The 18,061-nt window shown below is 37.4% G+C and overlaps 2 protein-coding genes across 3 annotated transcripts; one reads left to right on the forward strand and one right to left on the reverse strand.

Moving 5' to 3' along the window:
• The first annotated feature begins 1,563 nt into the window (after nt 1-1,563).
• pdzph1 (PDZ and pleckstrin homology domains 1) lies at nt 1,564-13,397 on the forward strand. Of its 2 annotated transcripts, none has more exons than XM_083567508.1 (13): nt 1,564-1,674; nt 2,714-2,800; nt 4,089-6,122; nt 7,063-7,221; nt 7,654-7,824; nt 7,925-8,026; nt 8,113-8,223; nt 9,078-9,256; nt 9,408-9,565; nt 9,917-9,959; nt 10,298-10,484; nt 11,973-12,108; nt 12,909-13,397. In XM_083567508.1, the coding sequence occupies exons 2-13, from the start codon at nt 2,743-2,745 to the stop codon at nt 13,006-13,008; spliced, it is 3,438 nt and encodes a 1,145-aa protein (XP_083423634.1). In that variant the 5' UTR covers nt 1,564-1,674; nt 2,714-2,742; the 3' UTR covers nt 13,009-13,397. The 2 variants fall into 2 exon arrangements, with proteins under 2 accessions (XP_083423634.1, XP_083423635.1); XM_083567509.1 differs by having other exon boundaries at nt 2,739-2,800.
• Nucleotides 13,398-13,950: 553 nt separating this feature from the next.
• On the reverse strand, nt 13,951-16,077 carry LOC310740628 (lysozyme C-like). The gene is made up of 4 exons (XM_083567510.1): nt 15,805-16,077; nt 15,007-15,165; nt 14,810-14,885; nt 13,951-14,219 (listed from the first exon to the last, which is right to left on the reverse strand). The coding sequence occupies exons 1-4, from the start codon at nt 15,929-15,931 to the stop codon at nt 14,153-14,155; spliced, it is 429 nt and encodes a 142-aa protein (XP_083423636.1). The 5' UTR covers nt 15,932-16,077; the 3' UTR covers nt 13,951-14,152.
• Between the last annotated feature and the right edge of the window lie 1,984 nt (nt 16,078-18,061).

Below are 18,061 nucleotides of genomic sequence, written 5' to 3' on the forward strand. Positions count from 1 at the left end.
ATTTATACAAACAGAGACATGAGTCTAATGCAGAACAGATATTATCTGTCACATGAAGAATGAAGTGTCCTCCATCTGTTTGTTCTTTCTCTCTCTCTCTCTCTCTCTCTCTCTCTCTCTCTCTCTCTCTCTCTCTCTCTCTCAACACATTGCCTAGTATGGATCAGTGTATTAAAAAGACTTCTTTTGTGTCCATGTGTAATTTGTTGGATAACATCAGGTCTGGCTGAAAGGTGGGCAGGTGATTAAGCAGGAGGCCGGACTGAGTGAACTGGGTTGACATGAGCAGATGTCGCATTGTGAACAGTTTTAGCATACAGTATAGTATGGATTAATGTGACGTCCAGACAGGGAGCCAGACTGTCCGACAAGCTTTAGGCCAAAATGCTTGAATTTTTTACGCCATCTAGTGGACAAAATATATATAAGGGGTTTTTTTTGTTTTGTTTTGTTTTAAAACAAGCGTTAAAATTTTTTTTAACTCATTGCAACAACTGATTAACGACAATATCTTATTTTATCTTATATAATATCTCAAGTTTTCTTTGCAGAAAATGGCTTTATTTCACTTTTAAATGAGTAGAAGTGATACAAATTTTTAGCAAACGCATAAATCATTGTAGAACACAACGCAAATGAAGCCTGATATTGAAAATACATTCACATATTTTTGTAATGGAGTTTACAGGTGTAGTCCGGTTATAGTGATTTGAAAATACAAACTAAATGTCACACGAGTTGGACACAAACTCTGGAATCACTCACAAAACACCTCCGAATCTATCTATATAAAAGATCAAAGTATTACATTCTGAGATTGTATCTAGCTGACAGCTAGCTAGGTAGCTAGATATTAAACAAATACAGAATAGGGACCAAAGTATTTGCATTCCAGACCTTTCCGGGCCATGTGTGGTTGTTCCTCAAATTTTTAGACTCTGATGTCAACATTACTGAACATCTTTGGGATGAATGTGAAAGCTGACTGCAACCCAGGCCTCCTCACCTCGCCTACATCAGTACCCGACTTTATTAACACCCTTGTGTGTGAATGAGCACAAAATCTCCACAAGCACACTACAAAATCTAGTGGAACATCTTCCCAGAAGAGTGGAGGGAATTTTAACAGCAAATTAGGGACATCAAATGGGAAGTTCAAAAAAGAGCACAAACTAATTTTGAGGTCAGGCGTCCACATACTTTCATCCATATCATAAAAATTTCATATTCAGAACTTTTTTTGTAAATAAATATATTCCATATCACTAGAAACATGCTGTGATCAGCAGTAATATATAACAATATCTATGTAATATGTAATATAATATATAATATCACTTTTACTATTAGAATTTTCTCATCCAGTGTTTTGTACCGAATCAGCAATTTAAATGCACAAACTGTCATTGATTTTCATTCCTAGTTTTTTGACCATGTGGGAAAAAATATATACATCCAGCACAACCTGGTCTGCTTCATACAAGCAACAGGCAACCTCACATCACATGTAGTCCATAGGATTAAAGCTATTAAGCTGCTTCACGTCTTTGGAGCACAAATAGAACAAGGTGGAGCAGGTGTCTGGATGGAACGTGATGCTGCTTCTTTATTAAGAAATTTTATCTTTTGTCAAATCTCTTTTAAATGAGAAGACTACATCGGTGTATCCTTAAGGTAAGATGATAAATTCGGAGTTGTTATGAGATTACAAGGTTAAATAGCTGATGTGCTTGTTCTTGACATGGCGAAAATATGAAAATATTTGTGGAATTTAAAAAAAATAATAAAAATTTTTTAAAGTAAGCATTTTAACCTTTTTTTTAACTGTGAAAATCAGTTTTATGTAGATTTATTTGACTTGGTTGAGAAAAGAATACAGAAATTACATACATTTTATAACATTTTTGTATAAATTACAATTTAAATATTGTCAGATTGTTGTTATGTTATATAGCATGTTGTTTTATATATGTATATATTTATTTACTTTTTCCATTAAATCCAATAGAATTTTCATAAAATCCAATAGAAAATCTACAGTATTCCTTATAGTGTAGCAGCAACGGAAAGTCTAATGCCTAGAAAACAATTATTTTTCAGTATTGTATTTGGAACTGCATTTCCCCATGTGAATAAACATCATTCTTACATACAAAATTAGCTGCCAAACTAAAAGCAAACTTGCAAAAAAAATTATTATATTTATTATTAGATTATGAGATTTTGTGCAAATGTTAATATATCATATCGACCTAAATACTATTTAATTTAATTCAGTGTTATTTGTAGAGTGCTTTACAGAAATAAATAGATTACATATAGAAATTTCAGTCTCTACAAGTTTATCCCTAATGAGCAAGCCGGTGGCGAAGGAACCTTGAGAGGAACCAGACTCAGAAGGGTGACACCAAATGCTCATTCATTATAGTTCCATCATTGTTGAGATTGTTGAGATCTGAACTTTATGTCCGTAACTGATAATAATTTGTCTATACACACTCCATGTTTGCAAACCTAAAACTTTTTGTAGAACTTCCTCTAAATAAATGTAAACCTCTTCATGTTGCTGTTAAACTTAAGAGTGTATAATATTCAGTGTTCCGACACGGACATATTAATTATTCTAACTTTGACCAAAATTTCATTCGAAACCTAAGACTAATTGAATAAATGACTGAAATGTGTAAAACCATCATGGTGATCTTTTCTGCAGTGATATCTGAAGGTACTTCTCACAGCGGAATGAGTAAAAGAAGGAGGAGGAACAGCCGCAGGATGAAGAGCTCCTGCAGTGTGAAACGTGAGTGCTGGTCTATTTGTGGCTCTTGGACAGGGTGAGGGCGATAATCCTGTAAAGATTGTCCCAGTCACATGCTGCCATAAAGCAAAGGCAGGGACACAGGAAGGTGCCGGATTAGCAGGGACTAGGAATCTAATCTAACCTATTAACATGAATGAGCCAGCTGTCGGACTTTCATTAAGGTTGCTCACATGCGTTGTGTTTTGTGCCTGTGATCGTATGTGTCGTGTTTGATTCGAGATGGTTTTGAACATTTCGCTTTTCTGTTATTTTTTGCTTTTTTTTAATTTATTTGTTTTTTATTTAAAAAAAAGGACAAATACAATATCATTTTATTTGTGTGACTGAACACTAAATCTTTTAGAATGCTCAAACTGTGGCAGCAGGTTGACTGTTTAATACTAAAACCAGCATTGTATGTATGAGTAAAACACAGTTAAATAAGTTTTTATTTAAAATGATCCTCACTGTGTTGTGAACTTTATAAATCCCTTCCACTTTCTGCAGATATCCAGTCTTACAAAACATGTGTTAGGAGTTTTTATCCCTTACACTTCCTTGCTTAAGTATTCAGACCAAATATTGTGATGTTTACATTTTGGTCATTTTGAGTAAATGAAAAGGGGAAATCATAATTAAGCCTGAAAATGTGGGAAAATTCAATAATTGATTTCATTCAATTCAGTTTTTAATGTCCTCAAAATACTCATATGTAAATACACTATAGCTGCTGCTACTACAGTGGAACCTCGATACTCGTGACCTCGATATTTCGCGACTTTTTATTTGGAACCGGACTGAGAGTAACTCAGAAAGTTCGGAGTAACATTTCGAAACATGGTTTGTACTAATAAATTACGTAAAAATGTTTGAAACACTATTTTATTGTTGTATTATTCATTTAAAGTAGTAAATAAAACATTTATGACGAGTAATTCACAATTGTTGTTGAGTCAAGTCAAGTCAAGTCAAGTTTATTTATATTGCGCTTTTCACACCAGACATTGTCTCAAAGCAGCTTTACAGAAATCAACAGTCTAGATGAATGGTGTGCATTTATCCCTACAGTACATGTACAATTCCCCTTAAAAAAGGAACCATCAAAAGGAGAGTCAAAACCTCGCCATTTTTTGTTACTCGCGAGGGGTTATAGAACGTAACCCCCACGAGGATCGAGGTTGCACTGTACTCTTATAAATTGCCTTTTTTTATGGCATAAATTCAATATTCTTTCTATTGATTACTTATAGTTTGCTTTAACTCCTTTCACATTTTCATATGTCTTCAGAGTCTATCTCTTCATACAGTTTTCCAAAAAATATCAGTAGTCCACTGGATTATGAGATTACCCAAGTCCAAACCACTGAGAAGGGAGAGACAGACTGCTTTTGCAAAGAAATCTTTTTGTCGGATGAAGAGGAGAAGGATGATGAAACTTCTAGCAAAGAGAAAACATTTAGACAAGAAAATGCTGGACATAAAAAAGTAAAAGTGAGCAGTACTGTACAAACTGATGAGGAAAGAAAGCTCACTATTACCCACTCAGTGACATTTAATGATTTTGGAAGATCTTCTCCGAAAATCGTGTTTCACAGGTCGGAGGAGTTTACAGCAGGAGAAACTGCCAACATTGTGATAGAGCTCACAACATCCAAAGTTAAACACATGAGCTGCACAGATATGAGACTAGAGATCAGCGAGATGGTACGGTCAGATACCTCTGATCTCAAGACCACTTTGATTCTACAAAATGAGAAGGGAAAGCAAAACGAGAGCCTGAAACCTCAAACACCAAATACAGAAGGTTTTATCAATCCTTATTCATGCAACCGGAGTACAAATTCAACATGTACGCAAAAAGCTAAAATCTGTGAAAATATCAGCTTTAAAGTCATGATGGAACTGAAGACAAATGTTGCCTCAAGAAATCCAGGCTCATTCAGCAGCCAAGGGGAGATGGACTGCTGTAAAAGCTGCCTCGAGGATCACATCAGCAGATCTCACACAGGTGGACAAACAGACACTGATTTCACACTCGTGAATGAATCATCTACTTGTTCATCTCTTCATGACTTCTGGCTGCCACATAGCAGGTTATCACAACCCGACAATCATAGTAATAAGACCTTATGTGATGTTCCTCCTCCACCAAGGTTTGCTGATAAGGAACATGATCTACTAAAGGACCTTACTGAGAACATAGTGTCCTGTCATATAATCGAACAGGAGGATCCTCAGCATGACCCAGAAGCTTCAGTGTCATCCAAGAAACTTTGGCGTCCGAAACCAAAGGTGCATAAAACAGCTTACTGTCCTGAACCCTATGAACTTGACGCTGAAAAAAACCTCTTGAGATCGTCTGCATCAGAAAGTCGCAAATCGAAAGGGAATATCCAAAATCATGACAGCAGCACCAGTTCTCAATCAAGTAGTTACTTAGACAAACCAAGAAAAAGGAGAAGAACTTACCCAGGAATTTCAAATCTTTTAGGTCATGATGGAGAAAGCAAAACATCATGCAGAGGGTCTTTTTCCTCTGGCACACTTTCCTCGTTTTTCATGCAGTCATTACTCTGTCAGGCTGACAGATCTGCTAGATATCATCTAGAGGATGAGAAAGTACAAAGAAAGACTCACAGTGCCTTCAGTAGCACCAGGTCCCAACCAAACTTGAGCTCCTTCTGTGGTGCTTACATCTCAACAAAGACCCCAACTCATCCATCAGTGACTGACAAGACTGCAGATGATGTCTTTCCAAAGTGCCAAAATGAAGAAGTAGAGTCAGCAGATGTTGCTGATCAGATATGTATGGATAGAGCTAACCAGGAGTGTTTCTCAGAAGACCCACTGGAACAGAACGAGGTTACTGAAAGTGGCTTTGATGAAGAAATGATGGAAGTGGAGAGTCCAGTAGTTTTGACGAAAGACACCCATCAGAAGAATCTGCTCATTCACGTGATCCCACCTTCGCTTTGCAGCTCAGAAGAATGCGTTAGTGATGGATTGCCCAAAGGAGCTAAAACACAAACATACGAGAAGCAAGAAATTGTGAGCACTCAAAAAAAACAAAGCTCAATAGTAACCGTTATTGGTGGATATGAGCAGAAATCTCTGCCCTGTTACACTGTAAGTGAGGACATTGTACAAAACCGTCCATCAGCAACAGAAACAACTTCTGCCTCATCAAAAGCACAGGTTGAGTGCCAGAAACAACATGGAGATGTGGAGGAACCCACACAGATTTCCTACAGGCCAGCAAGACGTACATCCTCTCAATTAGCTAAGGGCTGTACTCAAACAGAAAAGTGTCTGAATAAAACAGGTAAGATATTCATCTAAAATGTACAGTGGTGGACAGTAATGAAGTGAATGTAATTCTTTACTGTAATTAAGTAGCTTTTTCGTGTATCTGTACTGATGTGTTTCTATTCGGCGAGACTTTTAATTCAAATTCACTACATTTCAATCAGTCGTTACTTTTCATGAGTGGATAAAAACCTTTTTTTATTAAAAATGCATTATGAATTTATGATTCATATGTTGATTAAGCAAAGAGTCTTGTGACATAAATATGAATGGCCATGACTGTATTTTAAATAAATAACTCAATCAATATCAATAGTCAAACATGTATAACAAAAGCCTTTAATGGTCAGCCATTCATTTCTATGCAGACGGTATAAATAAAGTATGAATGACCACCTGAGTTTAGCAGGTGACTCTCAAACAGGGGGGGTGGGGAATCAGACATAGTCTCAGAAAAATGATTGTAGGAATCAAATTTTTCATGAAAATCTTTATAAAATGTAAAATATAAACTCATGAGACATGTGGCTTTTAACCCGATACTTTTCTGGATTGCTCCAGGACTGATTTCATGTATTTATATATGAAATAAAATAATGTTCAATGCAGGAAATGTATATACATGGCACTTCATCACTTAAGATCTTTTTGAGAAATATCAACTTTGAATAATTGACAGTAAAGCTCAAAGTGTTTTCTTTCCAAAGATATCTAAATATGTGTGTCCAGCCCCTAGCTTTTATCAGGATCTGTTAACATTTAAATTAAGGTAGAAGATTTTGTGAAGGCTAACAGGTTAAAGGGAGAACTTTTACTTTTTCGACTGTATCTTTTACTCAAGTACATGATTTGTGTACTTCGTCCACCACCGGACACATAATAATTTCTTTCAGATCTCTGTCTGATTATCTCTATTTGTGCAAACTGTGTACAAGTTTGTTATTTATATTATTTAGCAAAGGTCAAGGAGCACTTGAAGCCGGTTGACAGTATCCCCAAAGATTCTGAAGACACCTCAGACCGCTGGGCGAAGAAACGCAAGATGTTCAAGGAGAGCAGACAGTGGGGTTCTGCAGAAGAGAGCTCCATGACTAGCAACATCACTGATGAATCAGGTGATAATATTATAAAAGTCGACAGAGGGTCTGCATATAATCACAAAAGCTACAGTGGGCAGTAGAGATCCGGGAAGACTCCGGGCAAACCTAATAACGCATGCATGAGAGTTCTTATATTCATTCATTTTCAGGAACCATTTTATCCAGGTTAGGGTCACGGTGGATCCACAACCTATTCCAGTCAACACACACACACACACACACACACACACACACACACACATTTACCCTGAGGAGCAATTTATAGCACACATACGGGCATGTTTCTGAATGCCAAAAGGAAACACACTCAAGGAACACACAAAAATGAAAATTGTGTCTTCTGCCCTGGAAATTAACTCAAGGTCAATCAGCTAAACGTATTATACCGAATAAAAATCATTTCTATTGATTCGAACTGATGATCATATATACACATTTCTTTTACAGACACAATGTACTCTGAGGACACCCGCTCAGTTGACATGTCCCTCCGAGACATTGAAGACAGAGGTTTTTACACCGAGACGTTTCACTCAGCATCCTGGATTTATCGAGGAGATAGCGGCAATCCAAACGAAACTATTCAGTGCCTTAGTAAACGCCCTCGACCGGTAGCAAGTGAGCATTAATAAATGATAAATCATCATCCCTACATGAAATTGTATGATACAGCAGAGACTAAATAATGTATAATACCGAATCATCTTTTTTTTTGTAGTTCGTGAACGGACTGTAAAAATCAGCAAAGGATCGGGAGAATATCCGTGGGGGTTCCGAATTCAATACTCCAAACCAATTATCGTGACAGAAGTTGACACAAGTAACTGGACCTGCAACTCCAAATAAATAAGTAACTGCAACACTGGTAGAGAATAATGCCATACCCATTCTTCTTGCTGGTTGCAGATGGAGCAGCAGAAGAGGCAGGGTTAAAAGTTGGAGACCATGTGCTGGCGGTTAATGGTACTGATGTCACAGGTGTGCCACATTCAGAGGCAGTCGACCTCGCTCGGCAAGGTACGGCAGGCTTTCAGACACAACATCTAGCCATGCTCGGATTAACGATATGCAGGCAAGGGTTTATTAAAGCTTTGGGTTTTAGTAAAGTTCAGGCCAAAATCACTTATTGATTAAAACTCTTGTGTTATTTTACAATTGTGGGAAAACAGTATGTAGTTTGTCTATATGCATTAACATCTGTGTGTTTAGATTCATTTGACATTGTAAGTAAACAGTAGTAATAGGAAGATGAACTATATGAACTAATTGACTCAGAAAAAGATTCGAATCACTTAAATGATCCGTTAAGTGATTTGAATCTTTTTCTGATTCATTTGGTTCCTTTGATCAGAAATAAAATGTTACAATTTCAATAAGCAGATCCTTCAACATGTCTACACACACACACACACACACACACACACACACACACACACAACACACACACACACACACACACACACACACACGCACACACACACACACACACACACACACACACACACATATATATATATATATATATATATATATTATATATAAATTATAATGACACATTGCAGTTACAATAAATCATAGTACTTTGGATACTTATGTACATTTAAAGGTATACTTTGGAAGTAATATTTTACCTACTGTATCTACTTTAACTCAGCAGCATGGTGTGTGTACTTCAGCCACTAATAGTTATATCTCCTGCCAAGAGAGTTTCAAATATTTAGTAAATTAAATGTAAAAACTGGCAAGATCGTGATCTGAAGGGGAGGAGAAGAAACCCTGAGTGCCATTGTAATCAGCAAACAATGAATTTGCCTCTAGAAACTTTACGCAGGCTGTTTTTCTCTCTTTAATATTCGCGACACATCAAACAGGCCCTGACCTCCTGATTCTAACCATTGGCTCGGATATCGGACGAACCCCGAACACACCAAAGCCAGCGTGTCGAGGCTACCTGCACAAACGCACCCAGTCCAGTTTCCTCAAAGGCTGGAGAAAGAGGTGGTTTGTGCTTAGACATGATTGCTGCCTCTACTATTACAGAAACAAAAGAGTGAGTTTCTTCTTCTCTGATTGACTTTTATAGACTTAAATAATATATACATAATTTTGGGAATAAACTATAAGAAATGGCTCTGGATATGGACTTCGTGTGTGTGTGTGTGTGTGTGTGTGTGTGTGTGTGTGTGTTGTGTGTGTGTCAGGATGAAGGAAAAAGCCATGCTTTGGCAGTCATGCGGCTTGAAGGTGCAGTGGTGGAGGCTGATACCAGTTTAGGGAAGCCCTTTGTGTTCAGATGTTCTCCTGCTTCTGGAAATCGGGTTTACTACTTCTGCGCTACGTCAAATCATGAAATGCGAAGGTGGCCGATCATCTATTACCAAACAATGAAATTTGTAGCAGATCATTGTATTAAAAAAACATCAAGGATTAATTCACTTACCCTTACCTGAGCATCAATTCTTTCAATTAAACCTGTAAACTGTTTTTTTATTATTATTTTTTATTTAATATTATCATGCTAATAAAGATCAGAGGTGCAGTGTGTCCTTACAGCTTTATATCTTCACTGCCCTGCACTTAGACTGCACTTTAAGATACGTGACTGTACAATAAAGGCTTCTCATTGTCTTCTACTTTCCATTTTTACAGTTATACTGAAAAACATGCTTTTTTCTTGTTTTCTTTATGTACTTTATTTCCTATTTTTCAGATGGTTGGAGGTTTTGGAACGAGCAGTTCACCCCATTACTCAGGTAAAAACCTTTTTGCTGAAAGATATCTGGGGAAATATCTTCAGATATGTTCAATGGTCAAGAAAATACCCTTACAAAGTAGACTTCCAAATAAACCATACTGATGATAATAACGATATCATTCCATCATTTTTTGTCCCACTGTTAAATATGAACCTGCAATGAGTCTGATGATTTTGGAGGATGAACCCGCAGAAAAACACAATATTTGTTCTAACCATAGTGTCTAACAAAAAACCTGAACAGCCCTGGTGCACATAGCGAAGTCTATCGGTTGTTTTACAGTACAATTACTGCTCACTAGTTTTGTCATGGTAACAGTAGGGATTATGTTGCAGATTCACGTGTGGGTGGACGTGACACGCCACAACTCCAACGTGCCTCCTCTGGCTGTGAAGGACCCCGAGTGCCTCGGTCTTTTAAACTTGCTGGACAGAAACAAGGACTCATGGGTGCAGCACTACTGCATCTTAAAGGACGGATGCCTATACTTCTACGCCAGCATACGATCAACTTATGCAATTGGTAGGGCAACTCTAATGCACATATTATCTATTAAACAACAATGAGGTGTGAAGATGTGTGTTTTAATGTCTATTAGCAATAAGAATGTATGCAAAACAATGGAATGTAAAAAAAAAGTATTCACAGCACTTCATTTTTTCCATATTTTGTTACAGGCTTATTCCAAAATGAATTACATTCATTATTTTCCTCGAAATAATACAAACAATAATCGTGAAAGAAGTTTGTTTGAAATCTTTGCAAATTTATTACAAAAAACATGTACATAAATATTCACAGTCTGCTTCCACTGATCATCCTTGATATGTTTTTTACAACTTGATTGGAGTCCACCTGTGGTAAATCTAATTGATTGGACATGATTTGAAAAGGCACACACCAGTCTAGAGAAGGTCCCACAGTTAAAAGTGCATTTCAGAGGACAAACCAAGCCATGAAGTCCAAGGAATTGTCTGTAGACCTCTAGGACAGTATCTATGCACAAATCTGGGGAAGAGTCTAAAAAAAATTTTCTGCATCATTGAAGGTCCTAATGAGCACAGTGGCCTCAATCATCCGTCAATGGAAGAAATCATCCGTCAATGGAAGGCCAAACTGAGCGATCGGGTGTATTAATCAGGGACGTGACCAAGATGGTCACTTTGAAAGAGCTCCAGCGTTTTTCTTGTTGAGAGAGGAGAACCTTTCAGAAGAATAACAATCTCTGCAGCACTCCACCAATCATTCCTGTATGGTAGAGTTGCCAGACGTTTGCAGCCATTTCTCAGTAAAAAGCGCATGACAGCAAACCTGTAAGTTTGTCAAAAGGAACCTGAAGGTCTCTCAGACCATGAAAAAAAAGGTTGAACTCTTTGACCTGAATGCCAAGCGTCATGTCTGGAGCACCGCTCATCTCCTGGCCAATATCATCTCTACAGTGAAGTATGGTGGTGGCAGCATCGACGGGTTATCTTCCAGCAGTACAACGACCCTAAACACACAGCCAAAGATGTGGCTATGGGACAACTTTGTGAATGTCCTTGAGTGGCCCAGAGCCCAGACTTGAACCTGATTGAACATCTCTGGAGAGACCTGAAAATGGCTGTGCACCGATGCTGACAATCCAAACTGATGAAGCTTGAGAGGGCCAAGCTTGTAGCATCAAACCTAAAAAAACGAGGCTGTAATTGGTGCTAAAGGACCTTCAACAAAGAATTGAGCTAAGGCTGTGAATACTTATGTACAGGTGATGTTTTTTGATGATGCATTTATTATTTTTAATACATTTGCAAAGATCTCAAACACACTTCTTACACGTTATCCTTATGGAGTATTCTTTGTAGAATTTTAAGAAAAATAATGAATTTAATCCACTTTTGAAGCTTTCCAGATGCACTGTAGTCAAGTCGAATTATCATATTAACACTAATAATTTTAACCCTGTTTTAGGATTTTTTTTTAATGCTAAATCATATTGTATTTTATTGGCTGTGATGCTGTGATACACAGGTGGGATTTACCTGCATGGTTACACAGTGCGGGAACAACCTCTAGGATTCAGGAGGTCCACCATTGAGCTCAAACCTCCATCGGAAGAGTTCAAAGTGTTCTACCTCTGCACTGAAAACGTCAACGAGAACAAACGGTATGCAACAAAACTACATGAAAACATTTTCAAACTGTCTGCATTATACTCAATGCTGTAGGCATGAAGGAAATGGGAAATTTATTTATTAATGTTTTTAATAATGGGGTGTGACACTGATTTGTATCTACATTAGAGACTCCTCAACTTCATATGATAGTCATATAGTCACACACCTCTTAATCCCATCATTAAGACGCCACGGCTATAGAAACCATCAATATTATCGAGATTCCTGTCTGCATCATAGACAGGAATCTCATACAGAGAGAATTAATGTCATTAATAGAACAAGAAACCCAATGAACACAATACAAAGAGTCTCCTTTCACTGGAGCCACAGCTGCATCGCCCACATACATCATCTCTAGCAGAAGCATCGATTTTCACCTCGTAAATTTCAACTCGTGAAACCAAATAAATTTCTGATTCTTTGTCAGTAATTGTGGAACCAAAAAAAACAGTTATTAAATCCACACAAATATATTTGAGCTTTTCTTGAATTACAATTTTACTTCATTTGAAGTAAGAGGCTTAAACATGTCCCAGTCTGACAATGCCATTGCAAAAAGTGAGCTCCATGGTTTTCCTTGCTCTGAAATCTAAGGAAAAGGCTGAATAAATCTGGACTGGGATGTTCCACATATGAAGGCAGGTGTCCACAGATCTTTTGTCATGTAGTGTCATATGTGTGATCATGTGTACATATTTATTCTGTATATGTACATGCTTTTTAACATTAAAATAACACAGTGCTCTTCTTTCACCTGACATAACATTACAATACTTTCGTGTTTCAGGTGGATTCGGGCGATAAAGACATCTATAGGAAAATGGCTTCCTTTGCATCAGGCACTTCAAGACTACATGAGTCGACCTCCTGAGGAAACCAAAATGTGAATCAGAATTCATCAGCTGGTGGGCAAGATGAGCAACCACTTATTACCAGAATGTTCTATGGCCAATTATCCAAATTATACCTTTTTGCTGCAAATTCGGACACTGTTTTTGTTCTGGCGGGCGCCACTAGAGGGAGCTACAGCCCGCATCGTCCCATCTGTGCTCATTAATTACTGAATGCAAGTTTGAAACCTATAAAATAAAAGGTATTTGGGGGTTCTTTTTTTTGACAAGTTACATGGTATGTTTCCAAAGAAAGGTCTTTTGTCATTTTTGTGAGTTTATCGATCATTTCCTAAATCTGCTATATATTTCTGCATTTGTACACTACAGGGGCAAAGTTTGTTCTGACCATCACAACTATTTTTGCACCTTCCGAAAGATTTCAATTGTATCAACAAGATTTTCACTGCCTGAAACTAAGAGGTCAAAAATCTGTTACAACATGAAGATTCACAAATACGTGGTCTACAAAATCTAGTTGAAAAACTTCCCAGAAGAGTGGAGGTTATACTAACAGTAAAAAGAGGGATAAATCTGTAAAGGAACATTCACAATTATATGTGAATATGATCGAGGGGTGTCCATAAACTTTTTTACCACATAGTGCATCAGTTTGGTATAATTATGAATGGAGAATATAAATTAATGCAGTAGGGTGAATCTTTTAGGTTTTTTGCTTGTTAATGGCAGTGGGTTGTTTACTATTAGTAGTGTGTGTGTGTGTGTGTGTTTGTTTTTTCATCAATAGCTATGGTTCTATGGAATCAGACAGTATTGTAGTATTTTCAGTTTAGGTGTTGTGTCAGAGGTTTACATTGTGTCCATTTATACATACAGTTTCTTTGTCATTTTCTTTCCACTATACTTCATGTCACACAGTGTATAAATGATTTGTAATTAAATAAATATTATAAATATCATACACACAAGTAAATATGCTGCTGTATTTAAATGCTTTATTTCTGCAATATTGATATTGATAGAAGGTTTACATGAACCTCTTTGAGCTCTTTGCAGATTGTGAGTAATAGATGATTTGGATCTTAATGCACTATTATGTACCATCTTTACTACTGATTTGCTGATACTACTGACTACTAATAAACACTGATGTTTTATTGATTGTTTCATGCTTTTTGCTTTAAACTCCACAGCCTGCAGTGTAAGAGCTTACATCGCGACCCCGGCAGTATCTACGCCATGCCACCCTGCAAAAAAAAAAATATATATCATGCACAGTCAGGTTAAAAAATTTAGGAGCGCATTAAAATACATAAACAAAATTAGTAATGTGAGATAAATAGCCATATTTTATTCACAATAGAACATCGAAAACATATGAAATGTTGCAACACCTCTAAAAAAAAAAAGTTGGGACGAGGCAACAAAATACTGTGAAAGTAAGTGTTACTAGAAAGAAACATTTTGCAACTAATTAGGTTAATTGGCAACCAGTAAGACGATCGGGTATAAAAAGAGTATTTTAGAAGCAACAATTTGCAAAACCAATTTTGAAAAATTGCATCTACAAAAATCATCATCTCCAGGATATAATATCAAAAGATTCAGAGAATCTAAAAAATATGACAAAGAAGACCCAGGACTGTTGACATATACAGAGTGTTGCTAAAAGAAGACATGATGCTAAATTGATAAATGTGGCACTGTCGCAACTTTTTTGAGACTCGTTGCAGCCATCAAATTCAGAATTACCTTGTGTTTTCATCAGTTTAAACATTTGCTATGTTTTCTATGTTTTTAAAATAAAATATGTGGTTTATGAGATTTACAATCTTACCAGGCAGTAATGCCCTGCTGTCTCACGATGGTCTTGGCACACTGAGCAGCTTGTGAGATGTTATCGGAGAGAAGTGCTGTTTGAGAAAGCAAGTGTTAGGATAATTGCATGAGTCTTTACTCAGCTTTAGTGTTGAAACCAAGATCAACACTAATTTTAGGATATTGATATAAACTATGATCTATGAAGTTTCTTACCGCTACAGGAGATTCCACACCCGTTTGCACTATGGAATCTCCCATTGCTACACCACCAACGGTTGTTTATCTGGAAAATACCATAGTCCGTAGATCCATCAGTGTTGTGGTTGAGAGCATTGGTGTTGTAGTCCGACTCGTGCTTGGCCAAGCAAACCCCTTAAAAATTCAGCATTCATAAAAATGTCATAAAATGAACTTACAGGAAAAGATATTCAATGAAGAATTATTTGTGAATGTCAACTTAAATTTGTGAAAGCTGCAGGTTATTTATTTTTTGCATAAGAATATCTAATACTGTGTACTCGTTTTTCCTCTGGGTTTTCCAGTTTCCTCCTACCTTTCATGTGTATGCGCAACGGACTTTCTTACCATACAGGGTGTATCCCCATGTCACGCCCAGTGTTCACAACATACGCCGAGGATTCACTTTATCGTTCCAAAAATATATTGGATCGAATGCAGTAAATTGTACTGCCTAATGTGGTGTTAATGAAGATCTCATGGTGGAACCTATCCAAGGAATAGTGGATGTGGGGCAAGAATTTACCAGTCCATCGCACATTTACACATTCAAGAGGCAATTTGTCTTAACCAATCAAAATTGGATACAGGAAAAACTCCAAACTTTCGACCCTGGAGCTGTGAGGTGGCAATGCTACATGCTGCACCATTGCACATGCTCTTTCGCATTAGTCCTGTATTATTAAGCATCCTATTCATATAAATACACCTACTTAAGTTTTTGCACAATAAAAAGACAAACTGTATAGTATGTTAAAATACCAGTTTACTCACAGTTAGCCAGACTGATGCCATGATACCCGGCCAATCCGTTTGCTTTCATGGCCCTTGCCAGCTCACACCGGTCAAAGACTTTAGCGCTTGCTGCTGCCACGAGCAGAAGGAACACCAAAACCTTCATTGTGCTACAGTCAGAGACCTAATCACTGTGAAGAATTCTGTATGTTCTCTGTACACTCCATTCTGCACTTCCCACTTTTATACAGGACGCATGAGGAAGTGGCGAGACTGATGGTTGTTTGAAGGTTATGCAAACTTTCTCCACCCTTTCTGAGAGACTTTCAGTTGGTATGAAATTAAATATTTGCACTGATTTGTCCTGCGCATTAAAAAAAAACAAAAAAAACAACAACAGCGTTTCCAGTTCTAAGATAAGATTACTGTAACAATTCAAAATTGCACGTATGTCTTTTTGGTGCCAAATAAAATCATGGGGATTTCTGTTCTGTTTACTAAATGTCCAGTTTGTAGACTAGTGATTTCTCACCTTCGGATGTTTCCCCTGAAGCATATATAATTTCCAGTATACAGAAGAATCCAGAGTCATTTCATTCAAGGTTTCATTTTAAAAGAGCATGATAGGCATGATCATTTACATTTATTGCTATTCTTCTATTCTTCTTCAGCAGATCCCCCTATCCTGCACGACCTACATTTATCTTATTCATACTGCTGAAGGTTTGGGAGAGGAATGTTGTCCCATATGTGCCTGATACTGGATTGTAGCTGCTCAACGGTCCGGGGTGTTCTTTGTTGTGTTTTTCGTTCCTTCTAAAACAAAGACACGTTATTGTAATAGATGCAGTACACAGATAGCATTGACTTGCTCAAATATTTAAGGCCTTCCCTGAGAGATTGGTCCCTCTCCTCTTTAGTCTGAAGGACGTGGTTTTTACCTGCATTTGAGAATGATATGCAAACTGAGTTCACATTAAAATGATTTTTTAAGGTGTTAATGAGCCCATACATCGATTTTTATTACAGAATCATGACTGTTTTAAATGCAGTGGCATTTAACCTGAAGATCACGGGCATCCAATATTGATTTTCGCTCTTTCGTTCTTTTGTGCACCAAGATTTTTGCAGATTCTTTGAAACTTTTGATGATATTATGTACTGTAAATGACGAGATATTCAACTGTTTTGCAATTTTATGTTGAGAAATATATTCTGAAATTGTTCCACAATTTGTAGATACGGTCTTTTACAGATAGGTGAAGCTCTGTCCATCTTTACTTAAGATACACAATTTATACCCTTACTGGCCTGTTGTCCATTAAATGTATTAATTGCAAAATGTTTCTCCAACTGTTAAATTTTAATAACTCTAACTTTTTCCAGATTTTTTTCTTCCACCTTTCCAAATTTTGATTAGACATGTTGCAGCCAGGGGGAGTGGTGGCTCCAGCGGTTAGGGCGCTGGGTTGCGGATCGGAAGGTCTGGGGTTCAAGCCCCGGTATCTCTGAGCTGCCACTCTTGGGCCCTTGAGCAAGGCCCTTAACCCTCTATGCTCCGGGGGTCCCTTACGAGGGAAATATCGAGGTCCGTGACGTGGGGCCACCTTCCCGTGGGCTCACCACCTGCAGGAGGGACCGTAAGGGACGGTGCTGTGAGGATTGGGCAGCAGTCGAAGGCGGGGGCCTGCTTAGACTGCTGCCCCCGCGACCCGACTTACGGATAAGCGGGAGAAAATGAATGAATGAATGAATGTTGCAGCCACCAAATTGAAAAATCCCTTATTTGTTGCTTGGAATGAACAAATAAAACATTTGGTAGGTTTTCAACGTTTTGCTGTGAACAAAATATGTCTTTATAATATTTGCAAATCATTGCATTCTGTTTTTGTTTACAAACCTTTTTTTAGAACTGGTTGTAAAAGGGAAAATTCAGCCCAGTCTCATGACATTTCGTTCTATAGTCACATTTCCCTCTTTGTTCGTGTCACAGAGGACGACTTTATATATAATGTATTTCAAAAGGAAGTATTTTTGGTGCCTCCGCCAAAGTTTTCTTTCTGCCACTGGATACCAAAGACGCTGTTTTATTCTCGCTTGTAATAATTTTTTTTAATCTTCAAGCGGCATTACTCAACAATGAAGAGGGAGATTTTATCCTTCTTTTTATTGCTTTATGTTCGATAAGCTGTTTTCGATTATAAACCATCACCAGTGGTTCCTTCTGCTCAAAATACAGTAAATATATTCGGTTAATTAAGGAGACTGCGTTAATCAGAGACACATATTTATTACA

Source organism: Silurus aristotelis (genome assembly GCF_946808225.1).
Source record: "Silurus aristotelis genome assembly, chromosome: 18".
In the NCBI taxonomy this organism is placed as follows: Eukaryota; Metazoa; Chordata; class Actinopteri; order Siluriformes; family Siluridae; genus Silurus; species Silurus aristotelis.